Source organism: Corvus hawaiiensis, chromosome Z, assembly GCF_020740725.1.
Source record: "Corvus hawaiiensis isolate bCorHaw1 chromosome Z, bCorHaw1.pri.cur, whole genome shotgun sequence".
NCBI classification, from domain to species: domain Eukaryota; kingdom Metazoa; phylum Chordata; class Aves; order Passeriformes; family Corvidae; genus Corvus; species Corvus hawaiiensis.
Genome location: NC_063255.1, coordinates 15,985,604 through 16,004,508, shown reverse-complemented (window position 1 = coordinate 16,004,508; position 18,905 = coordinate 15,985,604). Strand labels below are relative to the sequence as shown.

Here is an 18,905-nt window from a genome sequence, read left to right as displayed (position 1 = left end):
ACTGATCCCATGTGTAACCAGTGACCAGGAGTGTGGACAAACCACCCTTTCCTCCCTGTTCAAGGGAGCAGTGGAGCTCTGAGTGGGCTGGAGGGGCTCCGGCCCATTCCCAGCCTGCAGCAAGTGGAGGGTCCCTGTAGAGCTCTGGTCACCCCTGCCCATCCCCATCCTAAAGCAGAACTGGTGTTCTCAGTGCAGGACAGGACTGCTCCAGCATTCCAGGGGAGCTGTCCCCATGGTGCCCCTTCCCAAAGGGGCTGCCACACATGTGCACATCACTTTGGTTGGGTGGGACTCCCACGTCTGGCATGGAACAAGGGAGGACATGAGGACCTGTCTCTGCTCCAGTAAGATCATCAGCAAACTCTGCTGGGAGAAATGCCTCCTCTGAAGCTGTGTTTAGGGTTTCTCCTTCATCAGGAACCTTAAATCATTGCCTTGGAAAGGAGCGTCACTTTCAAAGACCTGTCTTCCAGGAATGGCTCCCTCAGCCCTTCTGGATGAATGCTGGTGTGTTTGCACCATTTTAAGGACAAACAGGAAATAACTCAAGGTGACTTTTTTCCTTCCCAACTTAGTCCTTCAGCCACTAGTTACAGACAAGCTCTCAGCCACAGTCCTGAGAGGTAGAGATGAGCATCCCAGAGCTTTCCCCCATCTCAATCCTTTGGGAATAGGCATCAGGTAGGCAGGAGCCAGGTGAAGGAGACAGGTCTGTGGGTCCATCACTGCACCGAGCCTTTCTCCATGCCAGGCTGGTGGGTGGTGCAATGTCTTCAGTGTCTATGCCAAGCAGGACTCCCAGTGTAAGGACAAGATTGTCAATAGTCACATGTGAGCCAGCAGGAAATGGGAAGACAAAACCTCTTTACCTTATGCAATAAAAGAAACTAGAGGAGAACATCAGTAAAATGATTGAATTCTTACTGAAACTCTGATATCTGTATTTGTCCATCCACACATGTGCCTAGTCATCTGTGTGTCCATCCATTCATCATCCAACCATCCATCCACCTCCAGAGCCATTCAAATAGCCAGCCATCCACCCAGCACCGCTCCCATTCATTGTCCTTCCATCCCTCCTTCCCTCCATCCCATCTGTGCCCATCCAGCCTGCTGTCCATCTGTCTATGGTTACACACATCCATCCATCCATCCATCCATCCATCCATCCATCCATCCATCCATCCATCCATCCACCCACTGTCTCCTTCCACTTCTGCCTATCTGTCTATCTGCTCCTATTCCAGCTACCCCTCCTCACACAGATGCTTCATCTTAGATGTTCTTCCCTCTTTCTGCCTTTCAGTAAATGCTCCCAGCTTTTTAAAGACCCTTGAAATACACTTTTCTGATCAGTACAGTTTCCCAAAGGTCTCCATCCTTGGCTAATGTCACAAATGGTCCTGAGGCATTCCATCAGCATCTTACTCACTACAAACCAGTCTGCCCCTGTCCTTAGCACCCCCTTTCCCAGCAGGGATAACATCCCCAAAGTTGCTCTATTCCTCTCAGGAGCAGGTGTCCTGACAGACCATCTGCAGGAGGGCTGAGACCTGCCAGGCACACATCCAGAGCCAGCTTTGCAGATGGGATCAGGATGTGGGCTTAGACACAAGGAACGGCTGGATCGTGCCCATGTGGTTCCACCTATCAATGGGACCCAAGAGCTGACATCTGGAGAGGGAGAAAAGAGAGGAGAAGCCTTGGAGGTACTTCTCCCATCTGTCTCCACCATCAGCTGCTTGCAGTCTCCCAAGGCTCACTGGGCAGCTCAGTGTTTTAGGTCATGTCTTGTGCTATGGATTCATTTACTCACTGTTCTCGCCTTCAGTGCTGACATCAACAGCATCTGAGGGACATAGATTTCTGTAATTTAATCACAATTTGTGCAAAAAAAGACCACTTTCTTTTGCTTGTTTTGCTCCCCCTTATTTTATTAGGAGAAAGAGCAAGCTGTCCTTCTCTATTTGTCCTCTTCATGTCACTCGTCATTGCTAAGGTGTCTGTCACATCTTTGCTTGGTTGTCTCCTTTTATGGGTGAAAGGTTTGAGTCTACTAAACCATCCTTACACGGGATCTGTTTCCAACCTTAGCTGTTCCAGTTTCCTTCCTCTGCCCTGCTTCCAGTGGTGCTGTGCTCCTAAACAGCAGGGGGACAGGTTTGTTCATGGCTTTCAGGTTACAGTGCTTTCCATTTTGGGTTTGAGATGTCATTTCAGCAGTGACATCTTCTACTGCTATATTTGATAGCTTTGGTCTCGTGACTTTAGCTGCTATAAATCCTCGCAAGGACTTTCCCCATGTGTCAGGGCTGCTTAGTTTCCTTGGAAGGCACTTTGTCAAATGTGGTTTTGAAGCCCAAGAGAATTTTGAGAACTGAACCACCCTTGTCTGTGCACAAAGGTTTGATGAAGCCTTGAAGGAACCTCATCCCCATTCATCCTCCCATGCTGCTTCACCCTGTGTCACGCACACACACTCACATGGTTTTATCCTTGCCACATGCAGCTCAGCACAGCCAAGTGTAGCAACACGGGAAATATTCAGTTGCTAAGGATCATTAATGAATGTCAGCTCCAGCTCCTGTCCAGAAACCTGACAAAATTCAATTAGGCAGCTGGTGCCCAATGAGCTGTGTTGCCCCACTCGTGAGCTGCTACATCAAACAGCTCAGCAAGGCATCATGTTATTGTGGAAAGAAAAGAAAACCCAGACAGAGAGACAAACAGCACTGCATGCACCAAGCAGCTGTGCCTTTCCACAGCATGGTTAGGTTGCAATCCTCCTATCTGCTTTCCTGGATAGGGAATTGCAGGGAGAGTTACCTGCTTCCCATCTGTGCTAGTAAATACGTGGAGTTTGTTGGTGGCAAGTCCTGGGGCTCTGTTGTATCTCTGATGGGAGTTTCTGATGCGTGTGTTTGATTTTTGTCCTGCAGCAAGTCACCTAGATACAGGACTGGCAATGTGTTGTGTGCCTGGCTGTGCTGTGAGGTGTTTGGCTGGTGAGCCATACTTGCACCCCTGACATGTGTTCTCCATAGCAAAGGTGAGAGGAAACCATCCTGTGGGTGAAGGTGGTCCACGAATACTGATCCCCTGGTATTTGATCACTTGTCCACTCTAGCCTAAAATAAATCATGACTGGGGACAGGAGAAGAACTTGGACTTCCCTAGCCAACAACAGTGTCAGTCCATGCCTCAATCCTTCTCTTACTTAATGGATGGGATGGTAATATCTTATTTCCAAGGCAGCTGTGCTGAGAGGCTCTGAGCTCACCTGTTTTTCTCCTCTTCCTTCCCACAGACAGCCACACCCAGTACGAGCGCGTAGGTGCGGACGTGACCATGAAGTGTGGCTCCATGGACTGGGATGCAGCCGTGACCTGGACAGCCAACGGCACTGACATCGATGAGTCCCACCTGAATGGGTCCTACCTGATCCTGAAGAATGTCGACCTGTCACAGAGTGGCCAGTATTCCTGCTATGAGGGCTCCTCCTGGCACCTCAAATACCAGACCTACCTGAAGGTGGGAAGTGAGTACCCCAGCATGCCACGTGGAGGGGGGCAGTTTCTGCTCCCATATTGACTCCTCACAGCCCCCTCTCCTGCCATGCCAACCCCTCTACTTTCCATACATAGGGTTGTCAGCTGCACACCACCATATGAGGTCCTCATGGCATACTAATCCCTGCTGGAATCAGCCACTCTGCCCCAAGCCTTGGATCAAAGCCAGTAAATTAAATGGTGCCTCAGGAATAATTTGAGAAGGGATGTAGCTTCTCCATCCAGCCTTGTGCCACAGAAACCATCTCTGTAGATGGAAAATGCAGTCAAAGAGGATTGCAGTCAGCAAGGACAAGCCCTGGCTGGCATTACTGCAGTGTGGTTGTTTCAGAGGAGCAACCAAAAGGTGTTGGTGATCCCTGGGTTTGCACAGGCGTGCTGGAGGACAGCTGCTTGTCCCTCAGCATTTTGCATTCTACGCGAGATGTGCCGATTCACAGGCCTCAGCGTGGGAGATAAGAGTTGTGCTATATTTCACATGATGCTGAGAGCTGATAGCAGCTGTGTGTTTTGAGGACTGCTGTGTTTGTACAGCTGATAGCAACTGTGTGTTTTGCAGCACAGCGTATCCAACTGGCAGCCGTGGGTGTCTGGGAGCACCAGCCAGCTTAGCCGGCTGCAGGATGGTAACTGTGATGCACCAGCTGGGAGCTCCACCATCCAGGGATGTGTCATGGTGTTTTTAGGTGGGTGTTATGTTCCGAGGTTTGGAAGACACAGCAGAGCCTTCCTCTACTCCTTATCTCACCTTCTGCACCTTGCATCAGAGCCAGGGTGGTGTTTCCATCCTAGGCCATGGTCCAGGGACAGAGGGTCACAGGAGGGTCTGTGTAAGCCCTGAAAATAAGGCATGAGGGGTTCACTGCACCTAGAGGAGGGATTTGAATTTTAGCAATGTTGTTCAGTGTCCAACTCATTTAGGGTCATGTGGGATGGATCCTGCGTGTTGGCCAACAAGAAGGGGTGCTGGAAGGAGCTGGTAGGTGATATGAGAAGCAGGTGAGGGGAAGCAGTCAACACAGGGCAAGTGAGCAGGTGTGGAGGTTGGGAGTATGACAGGCAAAATGGCCACTGCTGCTGCCTAGCAAATGAGTCAGGGGCTTTTTAGCTGCATTGTCTGGTCAGGAGGTGTTCACAGCTAGTTCAGAGCCGGAAAAGGCAGGAGCTGGATCTGGTGCAGGCAGCAGCAGAGGGAGGCTGTGCAGCTCCTTTGCTTGGGCATGTGCTCACCAGATGCCATCTACGGAGAGGTCCCAGGCTGTGCCAGTGCACAGAGGGCTGCAGCCCGGGTCTGCAGGAAACGGGGAGTGGGGAGAGGTTTGCAGCCTCCAGCCACCTCCTCTGCAGCTGTGGCATCACCGTGATTTTGCAATGGCTCTTCCGTCTACTGAGCAGCTCGCTAATAGTAATCCCTGTCAATCCACTCAGGGACCCGTGGGAATTGCTCAGCATTAGAGCCCAAATCCTGCTGTTTTCTATTACTGTGTTCCCACTTGCTGGAGACTCACAGCCCCCTGAGCACTGGGCAGCTGAGAAACCCAGTTGGACACTGCTGGGGCCACTGGTCCCAGGAGAGAGGGTGACAAATAAATAAACACATGTCTGGTGTTGTTAACATAATTAACTGTGCAAGGAACTAATCAGGTGAGACGCTTTTAGTGGTAATTAATTTAATTGGCTGGATTTTAATTTAATGTTCTCTGCAGGGTTTCTTTTCCCAGCACTGCACCCCCAGCCCCTGCCTCCCCCACCCCACCCCAAATGTGCTGGCTCTGCTGGGCATGATTGATTGATTCTCTGGAGGTGTGTGGACTCATGCGAAGGAGTGGGTTTGGGAGCATCCCAGGAGGGAATGGAGATGGGCTTGGGCATGTAGATGGAGAAGGGTGACTCGAGGGAGATCTGCAGCATGGCCCTGTGGTAGCATCGCTGCTGCAGCTGAGTGCATTGGGAGCCCAAACCTGGGATTTGAGGGATCTTGGACTCATTTCATTTCAATTGCATGGGAAATTAAATGAAAACAGGCCTGTGCCTGCATTTTTCTCTTTTACTGGGGCAACAAGAAAGACGACTGCAGTGAGAGTGAGAGGCTGGGGCTGCACGTGGAGAAGTGCTGGGGATCTCATTAAATAAATGATGGTACCTGGAATGTGGCCCCCAGGCAACGCAGGGGTGCTCCTGAGCATACAACACCCGAGGAAGGATGTGGAGAGGGAGCAGAGAAGGGTCGAGGACCAGGAAAGGGTGTCAATTAGCAAAGCAAGCTCTGGTGTGGGGGTCAGTGAGCACAGGGATAAAGGGAGACCTGCCAGAAGTCAAGCTGAGCAAGACCTTGCAGAGGAAATGAAAAGGGGGGTTAGCCATATAAATGCAGAGCAAACGAGGAGAGAAGAGCAGAGCTGGTTCTGCAGACAGGTTTCAGGGGAGATTAAAAGTAAGCTCGGCAGAGCCCGATACCAGATGAACCCCACCGGGTCTGAGCGATGCTGAGAGCAAGGGCAGCACAGGCTAAGGGAGAGGAGGGAGCATAAAATGTGGAGATGATCCACTGTTGTGGAGGCACCGTCAAAGAAGACAATGCCCTGAAGGCTTGGGGAGAACCTCATCCCCATGTGAGGACATCTGTTCATTAGCAAGGCTCATTAGCAGCTGAGAGGTCAGTGGTGGTACCCAGTGCGACGTGTCTCCTATGCCTGAGAGAAGGAAAAGTCCTGATCAGACAGCCTGACCCCATAGCACAGTGGGGCCGCGGGGTGCACTTGGAAGAGGGAGCAATTAAAGACGTGGAGACAAATGGAAAATGGGAAAAAAACACAAGGGGGGCTTGCCAGGGATATATCACAGCAGATTAACCTGATAGCTCTCTTTGATAAGGGAACCAGTTTTTTAAGCCCAGAAATGTGGTCAGTGTAATCTGTCTTGACTTCAGTGAAGTATTTGCTATGATGCCACATGGGAAATTATGAGTTAAACCAGAGAAAATGTGGATTAGTATGAGAATTGGAACACAGCTTAGGAAATAGCTACAGGGGATCAGATTGTGCTGAAAGGGGGAGCTCCTGGAAGGGATGGGGAAGCTTCAGCACCAGGTTTGGACTGCATTTGAGCCACTCTCAATGGTGTTATCTGTAATGGCTCTGGCCCACAAGGAGCAGGGAGCTTTGGTTAGATATGCCAGTGGCTATGGAGGGACAAGAGGATATCTGGGGTGGGGATTTAATGCTGAAGGGGCCAGGATGCTACATAATGGTGCAGGCACAAGTGTGTGAAGGTTTCTCATAAATGTGGCTCAGCAGGCGGGAGGGAGGGCACAGGTAGCTCTTCTGGTCCTTGAGAAGAGTTTGACACCTAGGTCCACATCATGGGGGATGTGGCTCAGAGCCCAGCAGCACCCTGCAGAGGCTGGGGGTAGCTGGGCTGTCTCGCCCACTGCAGAAATGGGAACACTGGTGCACATGCAGTGGGACAGTGTGCATCCAGGGATGGCGAGAAGGAAGGGCCCACAGGCTTGTCTATCGCTAAAGGTCCCAGACCAGCCACCTACAAAGCATGAATCCTCAGCAAAAACTGGCCTGGGGGAAGCTGGCACTTTTCCAGGGGAAACCTCTTCCAGGGCACTTTGAGCAGTGATTTGTTGGTCTGCCCCTTTTTTCAGGCAGGTGAGTGTGAGGTGAAGCACAGGAGAGCAACCAGGTGTTTATATCCAGTGATCACCTGCCCTGCAGCCTGAGAACAGCAGATGCCCAACTGTGGCCAGAAGCAGGACATGGATCCAGGTCTTTTGACACACCAGGCATCCCTGGCCTGAGCCCAGGGCTGAGCACCAGGAGCAGGCCAGGAGGGAGGGCAAGGCTCTGGGTAACGGGAGTGTGGTGCCGGGCTCCTGGCTGCCCCCACAAGCCACAGCTCTGCATTTGGAAACACGGAGCCGGAGGGCCCGGGGGTGGATATAACAGTGACGTTGGGAAATAATGCACTCTTGAGGTTTGGCACACGGCTCTGTGCGTTACAGAATGTTATAAAAATACTGCTAATGGGCCAGAGAGGAGTGGAAACGCGCGTCGGAAAGGCTGCCAGAAGCCGGAGAGCGCACATGGGAGTGGGGAGGCCTTGTGTGCAAAAAAGGGAGGGCGAGAGGGAGGCAGCCAGAGCAGGCACCCTCCTTCCACTCCCATCCCTCTGTCCCTTTCTGACCTCCTTATCTCTATCCTGGCCCAGCACCTCTGCCCGTTTGCCCTTCCGTCCTGCTTTGGGGATGCCCAAGCCCTGGCGGACATCCATCTGACCCTCATCATTGATCCTGCTGCCCAAAAAGGCTGCAGCCTGACGGGGTGGAGTGCAAGCAGGGATGGGGTCTGCATGGGAGAGGAAATACAGCAGAATCCCCTCCAGCAGCAGGGGCACAGATCGGGATGCAGGCAGGGGAGTCGTCTTCCATGCCGCAGTGGTGGCCTAGCGTCTTGTAGCCTGGTGCTAGTCCCAGGGGCATTGCTGCCTCCCAGGCCATGGATGTGGGAAAGGGACTGGCAGAGTACAAGCAGTCCCAGGCTAGCCTGCTTCCTCCATGTCTGTCACTGCAGCGGCTGGCGAGAGAAAGAGGAAAAAACATGCGGTTTGACAGAAAATGACATGGAAAAAACAACCAAATTAACAGAAAAACAAACAAAGCAAAACCAGAGAGAGGGAGGGGGAAAGGGGCAAAGCAACAGGAACCACATGTGAGCGGGAGGCCAGGAGAGCCTGAGTGTTCTCTGGACTGATTAGCAAGCAATCAAACATCAGCCACTAATAAATAATCAGAGCCTCCCTTTTCTCTGCCTTAGAAGTCTTTTTCCTCCCAGCTGGGCTCCAGCTGCAACCAGAGGGTTGTACTACAAGTCTGCATCTATTTTTGTTGTTATTTTTAAAACATTTTTTCTGTTTCACCTATCCAAAATAAAGAAGCAAAACAAGGAGGTAGTGACCTCTCCATGTAAGACGTGCACCTCTGGCTCTACCAGGGCAGGCATGAGCATCCCGTGACGGGCACTGGCTAAACAGTGGAGGAAGGCAGTGCTAGGGACTGGTGTGTGCCTGCCTGCTTCCATGGGTTGGTTGGGTGGAAAAAGCTGCAGAAGGGCACTGATGACATGCCAGCTTGGGAGAACAGAAGTTTGGCTGGCTCTGGCAGCCAGTGGTGAAGATGCCTCTGCCTCAGATCAGGGTGCCTCTGGTCAGGCTGGTGCTCCTGCCTGGATGCTGAGGAAGAAGCATGGGCTTGGGGTCAGTGTATGCAGATGGTTCCTTGCTTGTGTCCAGCGGTCTGTGATCCAGCAATCTGTGATCCAGAGCGTGGTTGTTTTTTTTTAAAAAAGCCCTTTTTATGGATTTTTCCCCGCTGAACTCTTCCAATCCCTTCCCATGGCGATGTAAACTTAGGCTATTTCAGGAGCAACAAGTTAAACATGACTGCGACCATTCCCTCGTACCAGGGCCAGCTGGCAGGGAAGAGCACCTGCCCATTGGATTCATCCCTTTAACCCTCCCAGTGTGCTCCTGCCCTTTGGGGATAGTCCTGCACAAGGGCAACCCCAAGGCTGTGCCCAAGCACTGCTTGAGGCAGGACTACATTAACATGGACCAAACCTACATGTTGATGGACATGAACATGGACCAAAGGGTGGAGCTAATAAATTTAAATGACTGCTGGTATTCCAGAATCAGGAGATGCACCCCAGGGCTGTTGGGTTCATTACTACGGAGGGGTTTTTTTCCCCCATGTGCCGGCAGCACTGGGGGCTGGGTAGGTGCAGTGGTCCTGGGGTGATTCACAGTCAGGCATCACCCCCTGATTCCTGAGAGCTGCAGAAAGGGAGTGTCAACAAGCTTGCAGGTATGCTTCGTTTATTGAAATTTGGCTTTATTTCACAAGGTGTGCAGGCCTTCCCATGTTGTGCTGTTTTTTCATGGCTGGGAAAATTCAATGGATGAGTTGTGCTGCCTGCGACCAGATTTCGGGTCTTGGCCCGGCTGAGAGCTGGAAAGGCGTACCGGGTAACAGTATGCAAATTATTATCCCGGCTCTTTAAGGAGAAAGCCAAAAAAAACCCACCCAAAAACCCCACCACGCTCTCAAATGCAATTAGTCCTAATCGAATTAGGAGCCGGACTAGAAAAACAAACACGTTTGCAGGCAGCAGGCGACCTTTCCGCCCCATTCGGGGGGCTGCAGGCTGCATGCTGCAGCGGGAAGGGCTGAATGAAGCCGTGCCCCATGGCCCACGTGTGCACACACTCGTACGCTCACACCCGCGCCCTGCTGCTCCTCTCCGCCTTCCCCTCGCTGGGCTGGGCAGCCAGCCCAGCTGCAGCATAGCAGAGTGATGCTTCCTTGGCTCGCTACGTAAAACATGATAATCTGGGGCAGCCAGTGTCAGAAACAATAAAAATATCCCCTCTCCCATCCTTACGGCTCGCCCCTTCCCGCAGGGGAGTTGGGGATGGCGAGGAACATGCAGTGGTGGGGCCAGCAGAGTATCACGTGGCATTTATGAGTAGCCACGGCTCGGGACAGCAGCACCAGCAGCTCTGTCCTGGCCTTGCCAATGCTGTCTGAGGGAGAGCATGCCCAGGAGGTGGCCAGTGTGACCAGCCTGAAGGGATGTGGCCCCACACTCGACTCCACTGACCGCCGAGCCCGTGTTGTGTTGGGTGCTACGGGGAGCTCATGGCTCCACCAGAGTCATGGCAGGAGCATCATGCAGCACAAGGGCACTGAGAAGGGGAGAAGGTGGTCACTCCCTTGCCATCCTCCTCCAGTGTCAGAGTTCCAGGGTTGCCGGTGACCAGCCAGAGCCAGGGATGGAGTGTCCATCAGAGAGGCTGATTAAGATGCAAGAACCCTCTTAGTGAATGTGAGATCCTGAGCTTTGGACCTACGTGTGAAATGAGCCCCAGAGGCTCACTGTGCATCCTCTCCTGCAGCTGGGCTGGGAATAAGCTGATGGGATAGGACTGATAGGGAGCCCGGTTCCAGCTGCCGGGCTGGAGGAGAAAAGGAAAAAGGGCTTTGGGCCTTGGCAGCTTCCCGGAAAACCCTCCCCATCCTTGCCTAGCACAGATACTGAAGGCTGCATGCAGCACCATCCCATGTCCAGGGTGGATGGCAGCACAGCCTCCTTCTGCTCTCCTGAGATTTGTTTATCCTGCCTAACTTGACAAGAACAGCTCCATAATTAAAGAATCCCAAGTCCAGTCTAAACAGCTTCCCACAACCCTTGCTCTTCAGTGCCAGGAATTAGGGATGCCTAGGGCTGAGAAGACAAACCCTCCTTGGCTGGGGGAGGGTGGCCATGGGTGGGGACGGTGACTGCTTTGGGGACTGGAGGGGACACACACTGGTTCTCTGTTTGCACTGGCCTCTGCTCCAGGAAGGATTTTATCTGAGCTGCTCCTAAGTGCCCCTTGTCAAAATATTTGGTGCAAGCTTCCTGCCGCTCACCAGCAATGTGTCTGCAGCTTTCAGGGTCCTGGGAAGGGAGGAACAGGCTGGGATACAGCCACCCCCTGTCGCTGCAGCCATGGGGCAGTGAGCAAAGGGGTGGATGCTCCACATGTGAATGCTGTTTTCCTTTCTCCACCACAGCTCCAAACGCCTCTGGTACTTATATAAGATCACTGTTTGCTTCCCAGAAGGTGCTGAAAGAAGAAACCCCACCAGTGTCACCAGCACAGGGCATAACTCTTGCCTGTCACTGCCCACATGTGCCCATGTTTGCAGGGACCCAGGCCAGGCATGGGAAGACCATTCACCAGGGGTGGGAAGACCCCACAGTGGATCCTCTGTAGCCACATCCCTCATATCTGAAGGAGAAGAGATGGCAGGCAGCAGCAAAGTCTCATCTTTTCCCAATATCCAAAGCTTTTCCATCTCTCTCTGAAACTTCTGGAGATGGCTGGGAATGACGGTGGGGCCCAGTCAGGCAGGGAGGTGCCAGCCAAGGGCTTAGCAGGGTCAGGGCAAGGTCCAGGGTACTTCAGCATGAATGACATTGTCATTAGCTGTGGTTTCCCGAGCCGCTGCGTCTGCTGTAAATAATTTAGCAGACTAAATGTGTGCTAACAGCAGGTCAGGAGAGGGAGCAGAGGAGAAGGAGCAGAGCTTTGGGCCTGGAAAGCAGGGAAGCACACCAGGATAAAGTGAGATTATTTTCCTCCCGTTAGCAGGACAGGGTGGTGTCACCCCCCCGGAAAAGGAGTCAGAGGATTCCCATGCCCAATGGATCCCTTCTCTCCCCAGTCCCTTCCTGAGCTGTCAGCATCAGTACCAGAGGCAACTGCAGGACAATTTCCAGTTGCTCTTGCTCCAAGCACTTTAATGCTGTTTAAACAATTACGCAGTTGATAAATTTTGACAAGAAGAGATAGAAATAGCCTGGGAGAGCCATGCAGTAGAAATGCTCTAAACAGATGTCCCTTTTCTCCCCCTCCTGCACTCCCTGGGGGTCTTTATCATTTTCTGCCAACTGAACAAGGCAGTGTTCGCATGAGTTAGGGTGGTGGGGAGGGGGAGAAAAAATGCCTTATTAAAATGGTTTATGATACCATCCCTAGGGTGACGGCTGCTTGTTTTCTCTCCAGGATGGTCTTCTCTGCGCTGACGGGAGCCATACACAGACTGCCGAGCACAGCTAATATCAGGCTCTGTGCCCCTCTCTCCACCAGCTCACAGGGTACCAGCCTGGGCAGCCTGGCTGCTGGTGATTCAAGGGAGGGAGAGGGGTGTTTGTCAAAAGCAAGTGATCAAAGATAAGCCTGTGTGCCAAGCCACATGGGGAAATTTGGTCTTGCTCTGGGGACATGAAGAGCAGAGTCCAGCAGTGTGTGCACAAAACCTTGTGTCAGCAGGGACCAGCAGTGGCTCCCCAGCGCTGCTGTTTGCCCCAGATGGGAGATGTGGAGGAGAGTGATCGCAAAACCAGACTGGGCCACAGTCAGGTTCACAGGGAAACTCGATGGCCTGTGTGGCTGAGTGTGTAGGAAGTGTAGGGTGTGTAGGGTGTGTAGGAAGAGTAGGTTCACCTCTGGTGGACAGGAGATCACTCAATGGGTCCACGCCAAGAAATCGTGAGGAGGTTTGGAGCTGTAGCTCAGACCTTGGTGCTGCATTTTTGCTCGTGTTGGGCTGTCTTGTTTAGAGCATTCCCAACCCTGGATGTTCTTCCTCTCCACAGCTGGACAATGTGAGTAGCTTTGTACTGAGCATGCCCCAGCTCCACATGTTCCAAGGAGCAGCCTTGCATGGCGTGGCTTGTCACATGTCATGGCTACATCCTGTCCTCTTGGTCAGGGAGGAAAGCAGAGTGTTGCAAGCAGGTCTCTGCCTTTTGGCTGCTTTCTGGATGCCGTTCAACCTGTGTTGGTCTGAGCCAGTGCCTGCTGGAAGCAGGGATCTGTGAAATATGTTGTATGTATGGTGGATGAGCTGGAATTTGTCATCTCTTGATGTCTTTGCAGTTGATGTGGTATCACTCACTTTTTTAGGGGAATAATTGCTCAGCCCTCCAGTGCAGAGCTCATCCCTGTTCTGTCCATATGACCCAAGCTGCTTCCTCTTCCCTCTGTGCCTGACCTCCCTGAGTTGCCAGCCAGGTGCTGCTGCCCTCTGAAAAGGCTCTTTTGACTCACCAGCCTCTTCCTCCTCTTTCTTTCTTGCCCTCTCTGAAACCCAGGGACATGGACTCCAGTGCTGCATTGGGGATACAGAGGAGCTACCTCCCATTCCTCCCCAATTCTGGTAGTAAACACAAACGTCAGAGTCTAAAGGAAAAGGCAGAAGGGGAAATTAAGACACGGATTGGGGAGGAATTTTCTGAAGCCACAGAATTTGGCTTAAAAACCTGTGTGATGATTCAGTACCATCCTGACCCTACAAGGCTTCCCAAATGGGGTGTGCTAGGTTGGACACCCCCAATGCCAGGACTCCAACCCACTGCAGCCCACCCCAGGGCAGCATCACACTGATCACACAGTTCTGCTTGTTCCTGCTTCACACCATGGAGTGAGACAGCTCACAGGCAGCTGGGCTGGATGTGTCAGCCATGGACAACCTCCCCTTTCTGCCACAGCCTCCTCATCCAGCCCTTCCTCCCATCGCTCCCCCCTCTCCTGGCCAGCATGTGAGTTTGTTTCTGCTTTTTTCTGCTCCCAGAATCATGAATTCTTGGGAGAGGGGAATTCCTCTGTCTCCTGCTGACCTGAAGCATTGGACTTAAGTGGCCAGTTAAGGTCCAAATCATAAACCCAGACATTCCTAGAGGAAAGAGCATGGAGGGAGGAGCTGGTACTGTGGGCAGTCCTGCTGTTCACATGAATGCAAAGCAAGTGTGATTACGCTGCTGGGTTGTTCTGTGCAAGAGCACCAGGCTGTTCCTTGCTGCAAATGTCAGTGGTGATACATGGCCTTTGCAAACCTCTCTTGCTTTGCTGGAGCAGCATAGCCACACCAACAATGCTCCCATCACCCTCAAAGGCTCAGGAGGGGAAGCACCACTCACTTTTTTAGCTGCCAAAGCAGTGTTCATAGATGTGATTTTTACCGTGGTGGTGTGAGGACTGCTGTGTCGGCCCATCGTGGGTTTTGTCCAGAAGTGGAAAAGAGCAGTGGGCTTTTACATGGGCATTAAAAAGTCACTGTGAGACACTGTGAGACACAGTCGTTGCAGGCATCATTTTGCAGCATCCCCTACTCCTACTTCCCTGTCTCTCAGCAAAACTCAGGGATGATTCCCACTTGGAGTGAGCAGAGCAGTTGCCCAGGAATGGTGGCAGTGTGACGTCTGTGCTGCCACACACCTCCGGGGCTTGATTAAGATGAAAAAGCAAAATTGCAGAGAGCACAGAAGACAGCTCCTGCAGGAGGGTGCCAGGATGGAGGTGCCCCAAATTGTGAGTTTGTGTTGGGACAGACTGGCCAAAAAGGGGACTGACTCTTGGATCCAAGATTGAGCCAGCTCTGCCAAGTGCTGCATATGTACAACAAAGACAATATTAGGTCCTTGCTTCATTCCTGTGATGTTATCAAAGAAGTTATTTGAGAAGGACCCTGGGAAAACAGGGGAGTAAAAAAGGATGTGAAGGGACCAGGGGGAACTGCCAAAAGGAGAAAGACTTAAAATAGTCTGTTCAGTGACTTCAGGGGAAGCTGGAAAGATTCCTTGACTCCTTTTGGTAATTACCTCCAAGCAGAGAAGGTACTGGGTAGTAAACCAGCAAGCAAAGGCAGAACTAGAGCCAATAACTGGAAGCTGAGCCACAACCACGTTTGAATTAGAAATGAGGCTCATATTTTTAATAGAAAAAATGATTAAGCGTTGGAACAAACTGCCAAAAGCCATGTCGGCTCCTCTGTCGCTTGTTATCTGCAGAGCAAGGCTGGCTGCCTTGCTGAAAGATTGTTCCGTCAAACACGAGTTACTGGGCTCAATAGAGGGGTAATGGAGGGACGTAATGGCCTGTGCAACCCAGGAGGTCAGGTGAGATGAACTAATTTTCTCCCATGGCCTTCAAGTGAATGACTTAAGGAAGGTGCATATCCCTGTCTTGCAGATTTAGCTGCACGGTTGCTGTTTCTTTCATCGGATAATGTGGCTCGGGTGTTTGGTGGTGCAGATCAGGGCTGCGAGGAAAAACCTGCAGCACAGGAGGATGTGGGGTGTTCGGAGGATGCTGCATGTCCCCAGTTAGGGTGCTCCTCACCCTGCTCCATCCCAGCTCCATGGTGCCTTGGCTTTCTGTGTGCCCTGCTCCTAGCTGGGAGGAGAGAAATGTTGCCTAAGTGCTGGGGTGTCTGCAAGGCACAGGCAAGGCAGAAAAAGCAGATGGGACAAAATGGGTTGAGATGGCGTGGGTCTGAGAAAGGGAAGGAAGAAGAGAGATAGGATGGAGATAGTCATGTAAGCATTAACATGAAGGACAGAAAGCTCTCACAGCCCTCCTTCGAAGGAGGGATTGACAGAGAGCTTTTGATGAGGAGCCGAATGGAGATAATGTGCCATCAAACGGCACGAACTCTGCCTCCAGCGTGCAGACAGGAGCTTGGCACAGCATGCCCAGAAGCACTTACCTTCCTTAATGGCTGGGCAGAGTCTCTCAGGTCACCCCATTACGAGCTGCCTCCCCAGGCAAGCTGGCACAAAGTGCTTGGCCAGCCCAGGAGCAGTTGTGCCACAAAGCCAGTGATGCTCCAGCCCAAACAATCCCAGCCCCTCAAACAGGGTGTAAGGCAGATCCTGAGAGTACAGTGGGGCAGCACACAGGTTTGGGGTCAGACCTGATTAGTTTGTCTCTTTTTAAAGCTGTCTGAGCCTCCGGGAGCAGGAAAAGCCTTGCATCACTCAGGGGGGCCATGCACCCTGCGCATCCTAGTGTTGACATGGTTCATGGAGACACAGCCCAGAGCAGGAGGAGCTGGTGGCAAATGGACTGTGGTGAGCTTGCAGCTGGAGTTTCAGGGTGGTGTTGCTTGTGAGCAAAGCAGCACCCACTCCCCCAGGCTTTCCACCAGCACTCTGCAAGCAGCAGGCACAGCTGAGTTTACCCTCGGTGCACAGTCCAGCAGAGACATAAGAGGAGGGGGATGCAGCCCCAGCACAGGGCTTCTGATGAGCAGCTTTTCCCCACGAAGGAACTGATGCGCCAGCAGCTGCTGCCAAACACGATCCGGGGCACATATCAGCAGGATAGCTCCTCGTGCTAGGAGGGGGCCAAGTCATGTTCACTTACCACCCCAACAGCGCTCCCTGCTTTGCATGAAAGAGGCGCTTTGATTGCTGACATCTGTAGACAATCAGATAAGAATTAGAGTTATTCCTCTAGGCATAAATGGTATTTCTAATCTCATAATCCCTTAATATTGTTCTCACCAGGATGTGGCTGGTGCTAATCCCTGAGAGTTTGTTCTAGGGCAAATTTCAGGGAAGCTAGGGAGGTGCAGGAGGAGGGGTTGCCCACCTTCCCTCCCCTCGCTCCCAGAATCCCTTCTCGGTGTAAAGCGGGCAGGGACAGCAGGTCAGCCTGCAGCCCCTCTTGCCAGCTGGAGGATGCTCACACTAGGATAGAGGCATTTGCAAAGCCCTTTCACCACAGCTGCAAAGAGCCCCTGCAGGTCTTCCTGCCCTTGCCACCGCTCCAGGTTTTTCTCTTGCCTGATCAGCTCTGTGGCACCAGCACTAGGCTCCAGCCTGGTTTAGCCACTTGGCTGCTTTCCAAAAGCAAATACTCATCCCTGAGGGGCACCTGGGGCCTCTATTTCTGTTCTGAAGAGGTGCAGTGAGGGAAACATCCTACTGCTTCAGGGCTGCAAAGTCCAAGGTTCCCAGCCAGGTGAGGGTGGTAAGTGTTTTGCAAGGACCCTGGGCTGCTTTTGGCCCTAATTTTGCATCCTCTTTGGGACAGGGTAGGGAAAACCACTTGGGTTGCTCCTTACCCCCTGTTCTGACATTGGTGTACTGGATACTGATGTGCCTCTCCTCAGCAAACCAGAGTGGCCTTGCATCCTGGCCACCTTGCAGGCACAGTCAGGGTGGGAAGGGAGCTGAAAACCTCTCATACACTCAGAACAAGCAGGGATTCCCACTTCTCTTGTTCCTGCTGCATCTTCCCTTCTGCAGCCCAGCCCAGCTGTGTGTGACAGCTCCAGTGGTACTGAACCACTCCAGGGGCTTGCACACAGCTCCCAGTGGGAGCTGGGATGAAATTCAGCCTGGGTGACATGGGGCTCCCCTGCTGTCTGCAACCATGAGCATCCCACCGTGTTGCAGAGATGGAAATTCTGCTCTGGGCACCAATCCATCCCAATGGATGGGAAAGGGCCAAGGTAGCATTGTCTCAAGGAAGCAGCTTGCAGTTCAGAGGACCTGGTGTGTGCAGACGCAGGTCTGTGCCTTTCCTGTCTTCTGGGTTCCTATGCTTTTACAGCAGATGCTGCTTCTCCTGCTGTTTCAAGTTCTTTCCCACTTTTATTCTGCGGACAGGTTGGAGAGGCAGCACAAGTGCTTCAGCCGTATTCTGGGCATCTCCTTCATCCTGGTGAGGCGAAGGCATTGGAGATGGCTTGGCAGCACTGAATACCCAGCAAGTCTGTGTCTATTTGTGAAGTTTAGAGAACCTCATGCTGGTGGTACATGCCCAGGGCATGGGCGTGCAGCAGGACAGGAGATGTGTGAGGAGGCTCTTTCCGTAGGGAAGTGTGCCCATCACTGTACCCTCCATACTCCTCTCACAGCATCCTCTCCACCAGCATTCTGCCTTGCTGAAACCTGTCCATCACTGCCTTGCAGCCCTGAGCAATTCGTTACTATAGCTACATTTTTCCATGTGGGAAGAGCTCAGATCTCTGCCAGGGTGAGGTCTCCCTCTCATTCTTTGTGGCTGGAAGGGAAGGACAGGGCTTAGCCTGGAGGCCAGGCACTGAAGACTGTGCCATGGGAATACTGTGATGGCAGGACTCAGGACATAGTGGTGTGATGGTCCAACCTGTCCAGGACTCCCTTGGTGTCTTACAAACACTGAAACTCTGAAAAGTCCCTGGGAAGAGAGGGGTGGATGGTGTAGGTTTGTAGTGAGCCAGCCTAACACCACAGTGTATTTCCCTCCTGCTCCCTGAAGGGTGGCAATTGGAGAAGGAGCTAGCAGGAGCCCCCACTGCACTGGGAGATGCTAATCTTCAGATTCCTGAGTGGTTTTCCCGGAAAGAAGAAATGAATGGGATTTGCTATTCACTGGCAACTTTGGAAAAATGCCCTGGAAGTCAGAGCCAGATGAAAATTTTTGTTGTATATTGTTCGAGAGTTGAGCACTTGTGGTCAAGATTTTGCTCATTTTATTTTGGTCTGATGAGGTTTTTAATTAAATCATAGGGAGCTCCAAAAGGAAAAGCACTGAAAACTCAACCTTTCATTTAAAATCACCAGAAGCAAAAAAACCCTGCTGTTGTTGTCCTGTTTCTGTTGTGAACAAACAGGCTGCAAAGCAGCCACAGATGTCTGAAAGCCTTTGGCATATTCAGATCTGTGGTGTTCCCCAGGGCAAGGTGCTGGGAGGACAGTTTGCTTTGTACCCATTTGGGTGGTCCCTTGGTGCAGACAGGCCCTGTCTGCAGTAGCTGGGGAGGTGGTGGGTCTCTCACCGTGGGTGGGTGAGAAAATGCTGTTCTGAGCCCCCTGGGGCTGGTGTGGCTGCAGAGCTAACAGAGCAGAGCAAGGGCTTACCAAACCCTGAGACACGAGGGTGGGAAGGAGACAGGTAAATGTGTCCATTGGCACTGGAACTGTGAACCTCTGCCTCTTTCCATGC

General features: G+C 52.2%; 1 protein-coding gene across 9 annotated transcripts in view; it reads left to right on the top strand.

Annotated features, from left to right (window-relative positions):
• CNTFR (ciliary neurotrophic factor receptor) overlaps positions 1-18,905 on the top strand; it is a 202,181-nt gene that overhangs the window by 141,249 nt on the left and 42,027 nt on the right. For all 9 annotated transcript variants that reach the window (XM_048291996.1, XM_048291999.1, XM_048292004.1 and 6 more), the window contains one exon: positions 3,311-3,541. In XM_048291996.1, the coding sequence (XP_048147953.1) occupies positions 3,311-3,541 (231 nt within the window). The remainder of the gene's footprint in view (positions 1-3,310; positions 3,542-18,905) is intronic.